General features: G+C 43.9%; 1 protein-coding gene across 1 annotated transcript in view; it reads right to left on the reverse strand.

Moving 5' to 3' along the window:
- The window catches only part of EML1 (EMAP like 1), a 136,283-nt gene extending 132,360 nt beyond the window's left edge, over positions 1-3,923 (reverse strand). The window contains exon 1 of the mRNA XM_081019895.1: positions 3,691-3,923. Within this exon, the coding sequence (XP_080876021.1) occupies positions 3,691-3,721 (31 nt within the window). The 5' untranslated portion in view covers positions 3,722-3,923. The remainder of the gene's footprint in view (positions 1-3,690) is intronic.
- Positions 3,924-16,943: the final 13,020 nt, after the last annotated feature.

Below are 16,943 nucleotides of genomic sequence, written 5' to 3' on the forward strand. Positions count from 1 at the left end.
AGATCTGAAGAGCTGTGTATAATTAAGGCTTCTTGTGGGAAAGAAATATTGGCCAATTTACATCTAGCTACTGTAACTCAAGAGGAGGTCATGGGCAGAAGAACTCCCCCTATCCTGCCTTCATTTCCCTCCTACCCAATCTAGCAAGAACAATTATGCAGCTGTTCCCAGACTGCACACAGCACAGAAATGATGGTGTCTGCTTATTCTACAGGCTTATCCATACCTTTTGCCCTCGCTTTCTAGGCACAGGTCTGCCCCACTGTTTTCTCCAAGAAAAACAAATAATCATAATCATAATTTTATGACTGGGTTTCCCCTGGGTTTCCCCTGGCACTCAGGCGGCTTACAGCTTATATAAAAATAATAATAACACATGAAACATTAAAAAACAAAATATCTTATACAGACTATGAATAAACTAATAACTCAATAGAAACTAACAACACCAACAACAAACAATTTACAATTATACCCAAATTAAAGGAAATGCCAACCCCAGCTAAACATTTAACCAACTCCAACCCAACAAAAGCAAAACAGAGGAACCAAAATTAAAACCGTTTAAAATATTTTGAAACATTTTAGCAAGTTGCCCCAACACAGGAGTTGTTCCCAGCAATGTCCCTCTGGCCTCCCAGAGCCTCCTTTGGTTGTTCAATGTGAGTGTGGGCCCCGCCCCCTAGGCCAGGTAGAAATGGGTCTTGCAGCAAGGAGCGGTCTTTCTTCCAGCACTCACAGCAGCCACACACACATTGCTTTCCCTGCAAAAACCTGCTCTTTACTGCTGAATCGGAGCAAACACTAATCCACAGAAAACCCAAATTCCCATTTGCTCCAAGGAACTGGTACATCTCACACAGTGACATATGAACGTAATAATGACTATGCTTTAAATATCGGCACTCTGCTCCTCCAGATTTTACTGTGTTTGTTTTGGATTAATATCCTGGTTTGTGAGCAATGGTTCGCACAAGCCACAGTTTACCATTTTCAGATAGAACAGCAAACTGTGGTTTGTTTCGGATTGCAAATGGAAGCTACTGATTTCCTCCCTCCAAGTGCAAAGGAAAGGGTAAGAGGAAGGGGAAGCACATGGCCCTGCAGCTAGCTGCAACTCATGCATGTAATGATAAATTGTGGTTTGTTGCTGTTACTCTTCACTATGTACACCATATCCCAAACCTTTCACATTCACTCAGTCATAGATTGTGGGTCTACCTGCTGTTAGATCAACATTTAGAAATCTTCTGGTACTACCGTATTTTTCTGTATATAAGACAATATTTTTATTTTTTCCTTAGAAATAATTAGCAAAAAATTGCGGATATCCAGTGACCCCCCCCCCCAAAGAAAAGCTCAACAACTCTGGGCAATCTCCCCCTGCCCCCAAAATAGGGGTCGTCTTATACATGGGGATGTGCTATACCTAGGTCAAAACTTTGTTGTTTCCAGTATGTCACTATCTTAGGATATTTCCAATAAACATGGAGCAAGTTTGCCTCTCCTTCCATGGGGAAACAGAGAACAGTTAAACAAAATACGTATTTTGGCCTTGCATAGAAATTAGAAGTTGTACAATAAGGTACCATACTGACAGTCAAACTTGATATTAACGTTAAACACATGAAAACAGTTGACACACTTATTTTGAAATTTTAAATAGCCACTGTGTGGGGATGGTGGGTGGGATTCGCACCTGTGGCACACAGGGAGAGAATATTTAACCCTTTGACCGTGATGAACATTGGCACACTCAAAGATATTGGCCCCAGGAAGCAAGATGTGATTGGCATCAACTGAATAGGTTAAACCAGATTGTGATGCTGCAATAAAACAGTCATATCATATTCTGTCTGCAAGAAATTACATTCAAAGCCATTTTCTTTTGCAACGGGGGGAATATAACTTAATGAACAGCCATCACTGCAGATTCATTCATATTAGGTGTGCATTAAATATTGTCTCTGTCATCTGAATCCCGTGTCCCTGTCCTCTCCCACTTCCTTGATATGACTCACTATGCTTAGCAAGCAAACATGTTTCCAGATTCTAAAACCGAGGCCTGTTCTGCTGGCCAAGCAACCTGCTCTGGTTACTAGCAGCACAGCATGCCTTTTGATAAGGCAAGCAAAAATACCCCTCTCCCCTCTTCCTTCCTAATGCAAAGGATTGACGAAACCAGGTGGATTCTACAATACAGAAATACACGTTCGGAGCACAGAATAACTTGTTCTCACATTAAGTCAGTTTCTGCAGCCACACATTTATTTGCAAAGAGAGCTCTTGATCATCTTGTTTAGATTTGCAGAGCAGTGGATAAGATACCATATCAAGGCACACAGTCATAAAAGCAAGCAAACAAATCAAACCAAACTGTTTGGTCAATTTACCCACAAAATCAAAAAACCTGGTGGCAAAACAACAAACCCCAACACCACTTGCCTTAAGCACAAGTTGTAGTTTTTCAAACCTCTGTAGTTACTAGCTGTGAGAACTCTGCTTTCAGTTCATTCAGAACTAGCCCTCTTCAGCTGTGGCTGAGGATTGTGAAGGGGACATAGATGTCCTGCTTTTACTTGCAACATCCCTATTTTCATTGGAGACATGTTGGAGGGTATGGAGTTATCTGACCCCCAAGCCTTCTGAAGGCAATCCTGTGTAGGGAAGGTTTTTTTAATGTTTTATTATGTTTTTACATATGTTGGAAGCTGCCTAGAGTAGCCGGGGCAACCCAGTAAGATGTGTGGGGTATAAATAGTAAAATTATCATTATGGAATGAGACAGCCCTAATTTCATCAGAGAAATGTTGGAGGATATTCCTGGTGCAGGAGACCAAAGTGTTTGGCAGGTCTCGGTTCAAATCTCTGCTAAGCCATGGAGGAAATTGGGTGGCCTGGGAAATGTCGCTCTTCCTTAGCCTCCCAAATTGGTATTCCAAAAGTGGGCATTGCTCCATGACATGTCCACAAAACAAAACGGTTCCGCGATGGCTTTAAACTATGCTACGTGGAAAGGGATAAAAACTTGTACTGTTGGATGTGGAGTGCGGCAAGGGCTTAGCTTTGGTATGCTTGTTTTGAAACTGAAGTGAAGTTATGTCTCCCGCCCCAACATTGGATTAATATTTATTGTTTTCCACCTCCGTTTCTGTCGCCCTTTTGCAGTTAGGAAGTGAGACAAGTCAGTTACAACAGGATGCTTATTTCTGGTCCCATTCCCAGACATTCCTCTCCAAGTGCTCTAAAGGACAGATTTGGACACTGCCATTTTGACAGAATTAGTCACTTTGCATGCTCTCACCAGTTTGTCACCCAATATCCTTTCATACATATATAATTATTAATAGCATTCCTCCCCCAGAAGCACGAAGTTAGATTTTTAAAAATACGTCAGATAAGAACCTTAATAGATCTGTTATTCAAAGGTTCAAGCAAAGAAAAACATTTTTAAAACCCCACATAACCTCTGCAGCTAATGTCCAACAACAGCTATGCAGGAACCTGGCTGGTTTTGGAGGGGAAAATCAGACTAAAACACTCTGACTCTTTGCAGCCTTGCTGTGCCTGAACTGACAGGGCTGAACGTTTGGCTTAGAATTGTTCTGCTTTTCTCATCCGCCTCTTTTGAAAGCCGAGGCTGTGAACTAGACTTCAGGACAGTGTGGTAAATATAATTCTGGCACTTACCCACAGCTATCCCTTCGCAGTCTGACATCATGTGAAAAGAAGTTTCCTTTAATGCTTCTGAAGGGAAAAAAACCGCAGGGAAAAATAATAGCACCAATGCAGAACTCGTTCCTCCGTCAGGGCAAGCAGAAGAAATGTTAGCCAAAGAGAAATAGTTCTTTCTCTCTCTCTCTCTCTCTCCTCTCTCTTCTTCTCAACTGTACCCAAGGAGTTTACACAGCAACCAGTTCTGGCTCTGCCTTCTCATTATGGGATGTAAAGATAAGAATGTGCTTTTGTGCCAAAAGAGCACGCTATTGGTGGATAAATTTGTTGACATCCCTCCCCTTCGAACAGCTTCCTCTTTAATGTCACTGTGGCACATTACAGGCTCGAAAAGGCCATGGAATATTTATGAAAAAGGCTTTTAAGAACTACGCTGGGAATCCAGGCTCAAGTGCCCACTGAAATAATTATGATGTGGAGAAGCTTGTAACTGGGTCTTGTTTCCAGGGCATTCCTTGTTGCATAACATGTGACTAATATTCATGTACTTGAGAGAAACTGAAAGCAGGTCTCTCTCTCCTCACCCCCCCCCCCTTCAGTGTTCATAGGTGTGGGAAAATCTTGTCAGCTAAGGACCAGGCAGATTATTTTTGGGAAGCATACAAGCAGAACATGGAGGCAATTGCCAAAATCCAGCCCCAGTAACTAGTATTCAGAAAAACTCTGTCTCTGAATATGTAGGTTCCATTTAGCTATCCTGGCTAAAAAAAACAGCAACAAGTGCTCCATGAATTTGTTTGATTTCCCTTTAAAGTCATCTAAGCCAGTGATCACCACTGAATTTTGCGGCATCAGATCCCTTAAGCTAGTTAAATGTGTTGCAGAGAAGCATGCCATCTATTGGTAATTGGCTACACTGGTGACATGTAGTGACGGAGAAGAGTCAACTTCAGGCTACCAGCTCCACCTTGCAGCTGAAAATGAGATCCACATGGAACCTTCCAAAGCGGCAGGGACTGTGGAAGACACACTGTCAAACAGTCCAGATAAGCCATCCAGGTCAGCAGGCTACTCATGAGTAAATTGTTGCGGCATCTTTATGGCAAAAGACCCAACAGACATAGGATATCATTCCAAAACCCTTCACTGCACAGGGTAAACAGATCTCAATATGTGTGGACATAACTTTCAAAGAATCATAGAATGGTAGTGTTGTAAGGGACCCCAAGTGTCAAAGTGTTGGTGCTGACATTTAAAGCCCTAAACGGCCTCGGTCCAGTATACCTGAAGGAGCATCTCCACCCCCATCGTTCTGCCCAGACACTGAGGTCCAGCGCCGAGGGCCTTCTGGCGGTTCCCTCACTGCAATAAGTGAGGTTACAGGGAACCAAGCAGAGGGCCTACTTGGTGGTGGCACCCGCCCTGTGGAACGCCCTCCCACCAGATGTCAAAGAGAAAAACAACTACCAGACTTTTAGAAGACATCTGAAGGCAACCCTGTTTAGGGAAGTTTTTAATGTTTAATAGATTGTTGTTATTTTAATATTCTGTTGGAAGCCGCCCAGAGTGGCTGGGGAAACCCAGCCAGATGGGCGGGGTATAAATAAATTATTATTATTATTATTATTATTATTATTATTATTATTATTAATATCTCGTCCAACCCCCTGCAATGAAGGAATCTCAGCCGAAGCATCCATGACAGGTGGCCATTTGAAACCTCCAAGGAAGGAGAGTCCACAACTTCCCAAGGGAGTCCATTCCACTGCCAAACAGGAAACAGCTCTTACTGTCAGAAAGTTCTTCCTGCTGTTTATAGTTGGATTTTCCTTTCTTGTAAAAGTCTGGGGGGTTCCTGGTTTAAAGAAAAGGAGGCAGGGACATAGCGGCAGTATCATCATTACATACCATAACATGGTCCTTTCCTTCCGCCCTGCCTAAGGTAACAGAGCTGCATAAAGCAATTATACTAATGCAAGTTCAATGCAATATTTCCACTGATGGACTGCACCGCATCCTTGGCTCTCATATGAAAGCTGGAGTAATATGGTGCCTGGGAGTAATCGTACTTCACTGACCTAGAACGAGGGATGAATTGTTCTCGCTCAGCCTGCATTTATCTTTCCCAACAGAGGGCACCCAGAGTGATTGCTTTTGTTAATGAAGTCTTGCCTGATTATGGCGTGTGTAATTTTCTGTTTGATTGAAGTATGCGCTCAAATGTGCAGCTCTGTAGGAGCCACTATCTTGCCCAATCAGAAACACCACATGCTTAAAATGATATATATATATATATATATATATATATATATATATATATATATCTCCTTTCTGATTTATGCAAGTTAAGTTGCTCCCCCACTCCCCCCCCGCCCCCGCTACTTCTTTCCCAGGTCAAGGGAGAAGAAGATGTTAGCTCTGCTGGGAATCGCTAGACCAGATAGCAAATCAAAAGAAAGTGGAGAGGGAAATAAAAGATTGCATGTGCTTTGGTCTTTTTCTATTTATATGAGTTTATAAGGAGCGCTCAGAGATATAAAGAACAAGAGTAGTTAATATACCATTCCTAGGCAGTTGATAATACAGTGGTACCTTGGGTTACAGACGCTTTAGGTTACAGACGCTTCGGGTTACAAACTCCGCTAACCAGGAAGTGGTTGCTCCAGGTTAAGAACTTTGCTCCAGGATAAGAACGGAAATTGCGTGCCAGTGGCGCAGCGGCAGCAGAAAGCCCCATTAGCGAAAGCACGCCTCAGGTTAAGAACTGTTTCAGGTTAAGAACAACCTCTGGAATGAATTAAGTTCTTAACCCAAGATACCACTGTATATGTAAAAGCATGTGCACCAAATAGCTTGCTCTCGGAGCCAGAGCTTTCCAAACTGTGTGTTGTGACACATTAGTGTGTTGGCTGCAGTGTGTTGGTGTGTCGCCTGAACGTTCCTCACACTCCTCCTGGGGCTGGAAAGGGGTTAGTTTAACCTCTGGTTTGCTAATGATGCATGTCTAAAAAGTGTGTCACCAAAGGTTGGAAAGCTCTGCTCTTAGCAAGGCACCCATTTCCCTTACCTCTTTAAAGTCCTTTCATTCTTACATCACCCCACTTACACGGTGGTTACGTTCCGGTGCCCCAGCTGCATATGTGAAAATCGCTTTAGTGGGGAACACCTTCTAATCATCCTTTAAACACGCTCTCTCTCCAATCCAGACCTAGAATACTGTATCCAAAAATATCCACAACTAGAATTGTGGGGCTGGCAGGAGGCTGAAGGACATGCAGGAAAGCTGCTGCTGCGCTACCCCGCAATCTGGGTGGGGAAGCTGAGCAGCCTAAACCATTGGCGTTGCAACGGGGGAACGGGGGGGGCACCCCGGGTTCCACATCTGGGAGGGTGACAAGAAGGTGCCGTCACAGCCGCATGTGGGGGATCCTCCGTTCGCGGCTGCAGCTGCGAGCAAATGATCCTGGCACCATCCATACAGCGCTGCACCGCCGGCAAACCGCTATGTACAGCACATGTGTGGTGTCGCTACGTACAGTGCATGCGTCGTACATAGCGACACCGCACATGCGCCCTACATAGTGACGCCCTGCCCCTGGTGTCACGACGCCTTCATTTGCCCCTGGCGTAAACAAAGCCCTGCTGCACTTCTGGTCTCTTTGGGGCTTACTCTGCCCTCAATGATGTCCTCTTCGGGCTCTCGGGAGGGTCTCCTCCAGATTTGATTCACAATCACACATAAGTCAATCACACGTAAGTGGGGGTTGGGGGATGCCTGTATTTAATGACCTGCAAGAAGTGCAAAATTTGGTCTGATCTGAGCATTTCTGTGACATTTGATTCAATAGTTTAAACGCTTGTATCCCTCCTTTCCATGCCCTTGAGTTTGCTACCAGTTTAAAAAGACACAAGGCAAGCTGGTGCAAATTCTGTTTCCTGCTACAAACTAGAAAGATTATAAATGGAAAAAAAATATCAACTATTTGCTGAATAGTGCTTCCATACGCCAACATAAAAGGAAGGTTGCTTGGGGTGGGGGCTCTACTTAGGGGATCGTGCCCTCACTTTATTTTTGAGCCGTTGTCTTAAGAATCTGAAAGCATAACAAATATCCCACCAGAAGCAGAAAGGGGAGCTGACTGTTGTTTTGCTACTGCAAAATCAGGGCATTAGATATGCTAGAGTTGCAGAGGGGCTAGGGTGGGAGGGGGGCACATTCTCAATTTTGCTTTTCAGGACCAAGCTCATAGCTTAAGAATAAGACATGGGACTATTTTGCATCCATTCCTCTGATGTCTCCTGCTTAAGGGAAGATAATCTTTCATCTCTACCCCCGCCCCCCACGACAACAATTCAGTAGTGCGGGGTTTAACTGTGCCAGTTCAAAGGAAGGAACAGGAGAAATCCTAGCCACCTCGAGGAATGGCTATATCTCACCAGTCATATGGCTGGATCACAAATAAAATGTTTCATGCTTTTCTAACTGGGTTGATATGCTACGAAATAAACTAAGATCTAAGGCTTAGAAGTGGATTTTTCTTTTGAAAAGGAACAAGTGAATCAGCTGAGAGGTGTGGGGGCATTTATTTATTTATCTACGGTTCATTGTTCTGTCTGATGTGGAATTACATCATACAGACAGAAGCATCAATGCAGGCTGGACTTCAAAAGGGGAGTTTACTTTCCCATTGAAGCGTGGCTTTTTTTTAGCGATTATAGCTGCTGCTCCCACATATGAGTTGAATGATGCTAATTTGTTTGCCGCTGAGTGAAAGCTCACCTGTGTTATTTGACTTTCATACAACAAACATAGATCCACTGAGCAAGGGACTAGTATGCCAGATTTCCTTATACAATTAAAACTGATCCACGGATTGGGACAAGGACCTGTCCTTTTGAACTTCGTTAAGCATAAGGCACAGTGATGGGTGGCCCAAATTAAAAACCATCAGTGAACAATTAACACAAGCATTGTGTTTTCTTTGTTTTCTGTTTCTTTGTCCACCAGGCTTCTACCATGTGTGTTCCCCATAACCACAGCTGGATCACTGCTGGTTTTAACATATGCAGTACTTTACAGCTCATGACCCCAATATCTTCTGGAACGCCTCTCCCTATATGAACATACCTGCCCCCTCAGATCATCACCTGAGACCCTTCTCCTGGTCCCCTCTCCGAAGAAGGCTTAGCAGGCAATAACAAGAGAGAGGGAAGTTTCAGTAGTGGCTCCCCATTTGTGGAATGTGCTCCCCAGCAAGGCCTGCCTGGCACTTTCATTGACATATTTTCAGCACCAGGGGAGGATGTATCTTTGCCCCCAGGCTTTTGATAGATAAAAAATTAAAAAACAACATTGCAAAAAAAAATTTTTTTTTAGATAAAAAATTAAAAAATAACATTGCAAAAGCAGACTGTTGCACATAGCAAATAACATGGGTTCAAGGGAGATGACAAATAAAATAGGGGCAATGGCGAAACCCTGCTTTGTGCCCATCAGAGAAGAAGAGAGTCAGAATGAACATGATTGATCCAAACCACTGCCTTCATAGGGCTATTTAATTTAGAAATAGGACTTAGTAGCGTGTCCACAAGCAGGCTCATCAGGTGAGGCCATTCAAGGCAGTCAAAGGCTTCACGAGTAACCAGTGTCATGAGTGCCCAGGGGTTTTTAGTGCATCTGCTATGATGTATAATATTTAACCACCTTCAGATAGATTGTCCCATTTATCTGCCCACTTTGTCCGGATTGACATATTCTCCAATATGTCTGTTATGGTGAGCAGCGAATATAGCAGTGAATATCTTTTAGTCCTGGCTGAGCAGGGAGATGGATCCACGGAAGCAGCTACAACCCCTCACCCCAAAACAGCAACAACATCAGGCACTCCAACAGATGCTTCATGCAAGATGGCAAATTCCCAATGGGAACGAGGTCTGCAGTGGAGACTGGCCCATTGGGGCAAATGGGGCACTGCCCCCACCAAGCTCATTCTGTGCTCAGTCAGCGCCCACTTGCCCATTTACTTGTAACTTGTTTAGAGGACAGCACTGCCCATCGGCTCCCTCCTCCTTGGTCTCAGTGTTGCTCTTGCAGAACTCAGCAACGAGGAGCAAGGGGGAAATGCTAGGATTAGTTGCCTCAACCTATCATTGGCTCGAGGCAACTAATCCTAGCATTGGTGACAGCAGCCACAAAATTAAAAGACGCCTACTTCTTGGGAGAAAAGCAATGACAAACCTAGACAGCATCTTAAAAAGCAGAGACATCACCTTGCCAACAAAGGTCCATATAGTTCAAGCTATGGTTTTCCCAGTAGTGATGTATGGAAGTGAGAGCTGGACCATAAAGAAGGCTGATCACTGAAGAATTGATGCTTTTGAATTCTGGTGCTGGAGGAGACTCTTGAGAGTCCCATGGACTGCAAGAAGATCAAACCTCTCCATTCTGAAGGAAATCAGCCCTGAGTGCTCACTGGAAGGACAGATCCTGAAGCTGAGGCTCCAGTACTTTGGCCACCTCATGAGAAGAGAAGACTCCCTGGAAAAGACCCTGATGTTGGGAAAGATTGAGGGCACAAGGAGAAGTGGCTTCTAGCTGTACAGGCTTTAAAGTTATATATAGATTAAGATTAAGAATTAGGACTAAAAAAAGTCAAAAGAAATGGAAAATTGGTTTTTAATAAATTAAAATTTAATGTTATATTATATTAAGATTAAGGATGGGATTAAAAAGGAGGAAAAGGAATTGCTAGACAAACAAATTGAATTGGAATACAAAAGAGGGAGGTATGAGGAGGTCCAGGAAATAAGTAAATGTAAAAGTTGTGATGAAAAGATGGAATTGTTTTTAACTGTTTTTTCTTTTTTCTTTTTGTATTTTGTATGGTGTTTTTTTCCCCTTTTATTTTTTAAAAATCCTTTTTTTATTAAGATGTTTTTTCATGTGAAATTCCAATAAATATCATTAAAAAAAAAAAAAGGAAAAGACCCTGATGTTGGGAAAGATTGAGGGAACAAGGAGAAGGGGACGACAGAGGACGAGATGGTTGGACAGTGTTCTCGAAGCTACCAGCATGAGTTTGACCAAACTGCGGGAGGCAGTGGAAGACAGGAGTGCCTGGCGTGCTCTGGTCCATGGGGTCACAAAGAGTCAGACATGACTAAATGGCTAAACAACAACAACATCATTGGCTCTGGCTCTGGACGTCGTTGGGCTCCACCAACGATGGTGCCCCCTGCCTTCTGCCCTGCCTATAGACGCCAGCCCCCACTGCAACTCTGCAGGGCTTCTCACTCACCTTTGCCAAATGTTCCGCAAAGCAGCCTGAATGGGCAGGGAGCTGAGGCCAGGAAAAGAATCAATAACCTCCCAAGACGGCTTGGATCTGCAAGGTTAACTGATGAAGGGCTCAAGAGCAAGCGATTCCCTAGAGGAATTAAGGAAAGGCAGCGTTATGCTTTCAGCTGTCTTAAGCCATAGCTGTTGGCTGTAGACCATGAGTGTTTCAGGAGCTAATTGCTGATGACTGAGTGAGGATTTCCATCCTCGTAATAGAAAGGAGGCAAGATGCAGCACCCATGCATTATGGGCTCAAAGCTGAGAAATTAAAATTTGTATTACTAATAGGAACACAGCACACCTTGGAGTAACATGAAGCAGAGTTCCTCTCAGGGGAGGCAGCAGTAGTCTACTGAATTAGAACGATGATCTATGGCACCAAATCAAACAAGTCAATATACAACCCGCTGAACTTCATGTTATTGTCATTTAAAAAAAAAAAAGCAGTTTTATTCAGCAAGTTAACTTTATGCTCCCAAATGACAAAGAATCCCACCCCCCATTCTTCAATGTGTTGATACTGAATTGCAATAATCACAAGGGTTTTTTTTTTTTTTTAATATACAGGAATAATAAAAGCCTGTAAGGTACCAATTTGCTAATTTCACCCAAGCCTTTACCCACCCCCCCCACATTTCTGCTTTAAAAAAGTCCTAAAACTGCCCAGTCTCTAATGAAGTGACAGCCTGAGTAAAGCTGAATGAATTTAGAATCCATTTCATGTGGGGTCCCAGCAGTGAGCATTCAATACAATTAACTGATGGCAACTGTAAAAACCCACAATGGAGGAGAAGGTCAAATGGGCATTATTAATCAAGCTCACTGTTGCGAAGTGGCTACCTGCCTCTTAACAGCCTGGACAGCCACTATACCTCTTAATTATCCTGCACATTACCCCATTGGCACCAAACAGTCTGTCCTCATTATTATTATTACTTATTTTGCTCGGAGCCTGGCTCCTGTCCCTGCTTAGAGGGACAACAGGAGGCAGGGAGGATTGGGCTGACGATCACATCCCGGAAGAAATTGCCAGTTAGATTGAGAGTTGGAGAAAGAAAGGGGAAAAAAACATTGCTTGCAAGAGTTCCAAGTCATAGAATCATAGAATCATAGAGTTGGAAGAGACCACAAGGGCCATCGAGTCCAACCCCCTGCCAAGCAGGAAACACCATCAGAGCACTCCTGACATATGGTTGTCAAGCCTCTGCTTAAAGACCTCCAAAGAAGGAGACTCCACCACACTCCTTGGCAGCAAATTCCACTGTCGTACAGCTCTTACTGTCAGGAAGTTCTTCCTAATGTTTAGGTGGAATCTTCTTTCTTGTAGTTTGGATCCATTGCTCCGTGTCCACTTCTCTGGAGCAGCAGAAAACAACCTTTCTCCCTCCTCTATGTGACATCCTTTTATATATTTGAACATGGCTATCATATCACCCCTTAACCTCCTCTTCTCCAGGCTAAACATGCCCAGCTCCCTTAGCCGTTCCTCATAAGGCATCGTTTCCAGGCCTTTGACCATTTTGGTTGCCCTCCTCTGGACACGTTCCAGTTTGCCAGTGTCCTTCTTGAACTGTGGTGCCCAGAACTGGACACAATACTCCAGGTGAGGTCTGACCAGAGCAGAATACAGTGGCACTATTACTTCCCTTGATCTAGATGCTATACTCCTATTGATGCAGCCCAGAATTGCATTGGCTTTTTTAGCTGCCGCGTCACACTGTTGGCTCATGTCAAGTTTGTGGTCAACCAAGACTCCTAGATCCTTTTCACATGTACTGCTCTCAAGCCAGGTGTCACCCATCTTGTATTTGTGCCTCTCATTTTTTTTGCCCAAGTGCAATACTTTACATTTCTCCCTGTTAAAATTCATCTTGTTTGTTTTGGCCCAGTTCTCTAATCTGTCAAGGTCGTTTTGAAGTGTGATCCTGTCCTCTGGGGTGTTAGCCACCCCTCCCAGTTTGGTGTCATCTGCAAATTTGATCAGGATGCCCTTGAGTTCATCATCCAAGTCGTTGATAAAGATGTTGAATAAGACCGGGCCCAAGACAGAACCCTGTGGCACCCCACTAGTCACTCTTCTCCAGGATGAAGAGGAACCATTGATGAGCACCCTTTGGGTTCGGTCAGTCAGCCAGTTACAAATCCACTGAGTGGTAGCGTAGTCAAGACCGCATTTTACCAGCTTCTTTACAAGAATATCATGGGGCACCTTGTCAAATGCCTTGCTGAAATCAAGGTAGGCTACATCCACTGTGTTCCCTTCATCTACCAGGCTTGTAATTCTGTCAAAAAACGAGATCAGGTTAGTCTGACATGACTTATTTTTCAGAAATCCATGCTGACTATTGGTGATCACAGCATTCCTTTCTAGGTGCTCACAGACTGTTTGCGTAATGATCTGCTCCAGAATCTTCCCTGGTATTGATGTCAGACTGACTGGGCGGTAATTATTTGGGTCCTCTCTTTTCCCCTTTTTGAAAATAGGGACAACATTTGCCCTCCTCCAGTCTGCCAGGACTTCGCCTGTTCTCCAGGAATTCTCAAAGATGACTGCCAGTGGTTCTGAGATCACATCTGCCAGTTCTTTTAATACTCTTGGATGCAGTTCATCTGGCCCTGGAGACTTGAATACATCTAAACTAGCCAAGCATTCTTGTACTATCTCCTTAGTTATTCTGGGCTGTGTTTCCTTTGCTGAATCATTTGCTCCAAATTCTTCAGGTCGGGCATTGTTTTCTTTATCGGAGAAGACTGAGGCAAAGAAGGCATTGAGGAGTTCAGCCCTTTCTGTGTCCCCTGTTTGCATTTCACCATCTTCTCCTCTGAGTGACCCCACTGTTTCTTTGTTCTTCCGTTTGCTACGAACATACCCATAAAAGCCTTTTTTGTTGCTTTTAACCTCTCTAGCAAGCCTGAGTTCATTCTGTGCTTTAGCTTTTCTGACTTTGTGTCTACACGTGCTGGCTATTTGTTTGAATTCCTCTTTGGTGGTTTCCCCCCTTTTCCATTTTTTGTACACATCCTTTTTTAATCTTAACTCAGTTAAAAGTTCTTTAGATAGCCACCCTGGCTTCTTTAGGCACCTTCCATGTTTCCGTCTCACTGGTATTGCCTGACATTGTGCTTTTACTATCTCCCTCTTAACAAACTCCCAGCCCAAAGATATCAGGTCCCAAGATATCAGGCTTGCATCAGAGTTTTTATACAGTGGTACCTCGGTTGTCGAACACAATCCATTCCAGAAGACCATTTGTCAGGGGTTCAGGAGCAGAGGCACAGGAAAGGGAGGAAATAGAGAGCGAGGGGGAGGAGTCCGAAGGTAATGTTAGCGATGACAGCGGTCCGAGGTCTCTGAGTCTTTCCAGCGAATCGGAAGATTCACAGAAAGGGGCTCCCATGGTCAGAGCAAGGGGGGTGCCGAGGGGGACACCCCAGGAAGAAGGGGCCAGAGGGGACTCAGAGAGAAGCAGTTGGAAATCAGGACCAGCGTCCACACCAGAGTGCAGTAGGGGGGAGGAGTCCCAGGCATCGGGATCAGGCGGCGCACTGCCAGTGGGAGGACATGAGTCAGGATTGGCCACGCCTCCATCGGGGAGCGAGGAAACGGTCGAGAGGAAGGTTGGAGGCTGGGCGCGCGCGCCAAGTTCAAATGTACAGGAGGGCGGTGCAGTTGGCAGCCCGGATAGGGAGCCAGGTCCCAAAGCCCGCCGAAAAGACGGGGAGGAGTCAGGGGGGTCAACGTCAGCGTCAGAAGAATCCAGGAAGGAAGGGACCCCGGGGGGTAGCAGGACCCAGAGGAGAAAGGAGAGACGGAAGAGGTGGAGTAAGGCTAGAATCTTAAACTGGTGTACAGGGGGCGGAGACTCAGATGGAGCTTCGCCGATCTAACCATGAGACGTAGAGTTGCACGCAGCAGCTTGAGAATGGAAACTGTAACTCAATAAAGACTTTTGTTTAATGATCGCTGGCTAGCGTGATCCTCTGTGAGCTAGGATCTGGAAGCAGCTCTGACACCATTCTTATTCTGAAACATTCGAAAACCGAGGTGCAAAGGGCAGTCAGCAAAGTCAATGGAGAAAATTGGGGGGAAAACACAGCAGAAGCCATTTGACTTCCGAAGCGCGTTCAAAAACGAAAGCATTTACTTCCTGGTTTTTGGTGTTTGAAAACTGAAACGTTTGGCTTCCGAGACGCTCAAAAACTGAGGTACCACTGTACTAACATTCTAGAGCAGAGCTTTCCAAACTTGTCATGTTGGTGACCCACTTTTTAGATATGCATCATTTCATGGCACTGTCATTCAGTTTTGCATCATTTCGCCACACAGTAATTCAGTTTTACTAGCAAACCGGAGGTAAAACTAACCCCTTTCCAGCTCCAGGAGCAAGAAGAAATTCTGACGAAAGAAGAATGGCAAACAAAATTAATGGATTACGCAGAATTAGATAAAATGACAGGAAGGATTCAAAACCTGCTGGACCAGAGATTCACAGATTAGAAGAAATATACGAATTATTTGAAGAGCAACTGTAATCAACAAATTACGCTAGTAGGACTACAAGAAGTTTTGTAAGGAGAAATGTATGAAACATTGCAAAGTAGAGAAAGAATAGAGATATCAGTTATGAGTTAGATGTAATTGTGGAAGTAAGAAATGTATATTTAGTGAATAGATTGGAAAATTTTCAGATGTGATTGATGGAAGTCAAAAAAATGGTATAAGATATGAAAGTATGTTTAATTACTGTTGAAAATGATATGTCAAAAAACTAATAAAATATTATTTTTTAAAAAAATGACTGGCCCAATATCACCCAGAGAGCCTAAGGAGAGCCTTCTGGACCAGGCCTGCCTTACTCTCCATGAATCTGTCTACCTCTTTTAAGAGCGTCTTCAAGACTGAGCAGGGATTAAAGACAGAGAAGAGATGTGAACCCTGGTCTCCTGGGTCCTAAGATAACACTTTAACCATCACACCATATTGAGATTAAACCTTTTCTGAGATGGTCTGTCTCAGAAATAAAGCAAATGGTAAGAGGGTATTGAATCAGGGGCATCCTGCTAATAAAGGAATACAAAGAGCTGATCTTTTTAGAAGGCCAGGGTTTCCTTTATATTAATGCAATTTCCTTCCTCCCATTCTTCCTTCTGTTGCTGCGCTTCACTCTGTAAACAAACCTGGGAAGATGCAGCTTAGAAGTCACGCATAGCCCTTCAAGGCTCTTCTGTGCATCCTCTGGACTCCAGCAAGTACAGATCTCACCTTCAGCTGTTATATTTAAAGGCAGCGAGCAACAGTGATCCACCTGCCACAAAGCTAGCGCAAGCAAGCTGCTTTTGTGTGTATGGTAGATTTTGGGTGTGGGGCAGTTTATAAATCTGCAAATAAAGAAATAAATCTGCACCCACATTTAGAGGGCAAAGCATCTGTCTGAAGCTCTCTGGGAAGAGGAGGAGAAAGCCACTAGGAAGATTTTGAGTGGAAACACAGAAGGCAGGGAAAGGGTTAAGCATCCCCTCCATCCACTGCTAGTTCACTTTTAAACCCTCCCTCCTACAATATAAGTGCTTTCCCTTAAGAATGCTATTGGCCATTAGCATGCACAGAATAACATAGTTAATCCCTGAGTGACAAGAGGCAGATCTGAATGGACCATTTGTCTAAGTCTTCATGGCAGATCTCATGTTTTCTTATATGGATGCCTCACTATGATGTGCTTGTATCAGTTGTGTGGGTGGGTGGGTGGAATAATAATAATAATAATAACAATAACAGTGCAATTAAAGGATAACAAGCAGCTGATTCCATAGGGAGTCAAGATTGAAAGCATTTCTTTTAAATGGCCTTTCTTGTTGTGTTAATTCATTTTTCATTTGAGTCAGGGGGGGATGAAGCTGGATGACTGCTTGGTTCAATGCAAGTCTGTTA

The sequence above is a fragment of the Podarcis pityusensis genome (genome assembly GCF_964106645.2).
Source record: "Podarcis pityusensis genome assembly, chromosome: 1".
Taxonomy (NCBI): Eukaryota; Metazoa; Chordata; class Lepidosauria; order Squamata; family Lacertidae; genus Podarcis; species Podarcis pityusensis.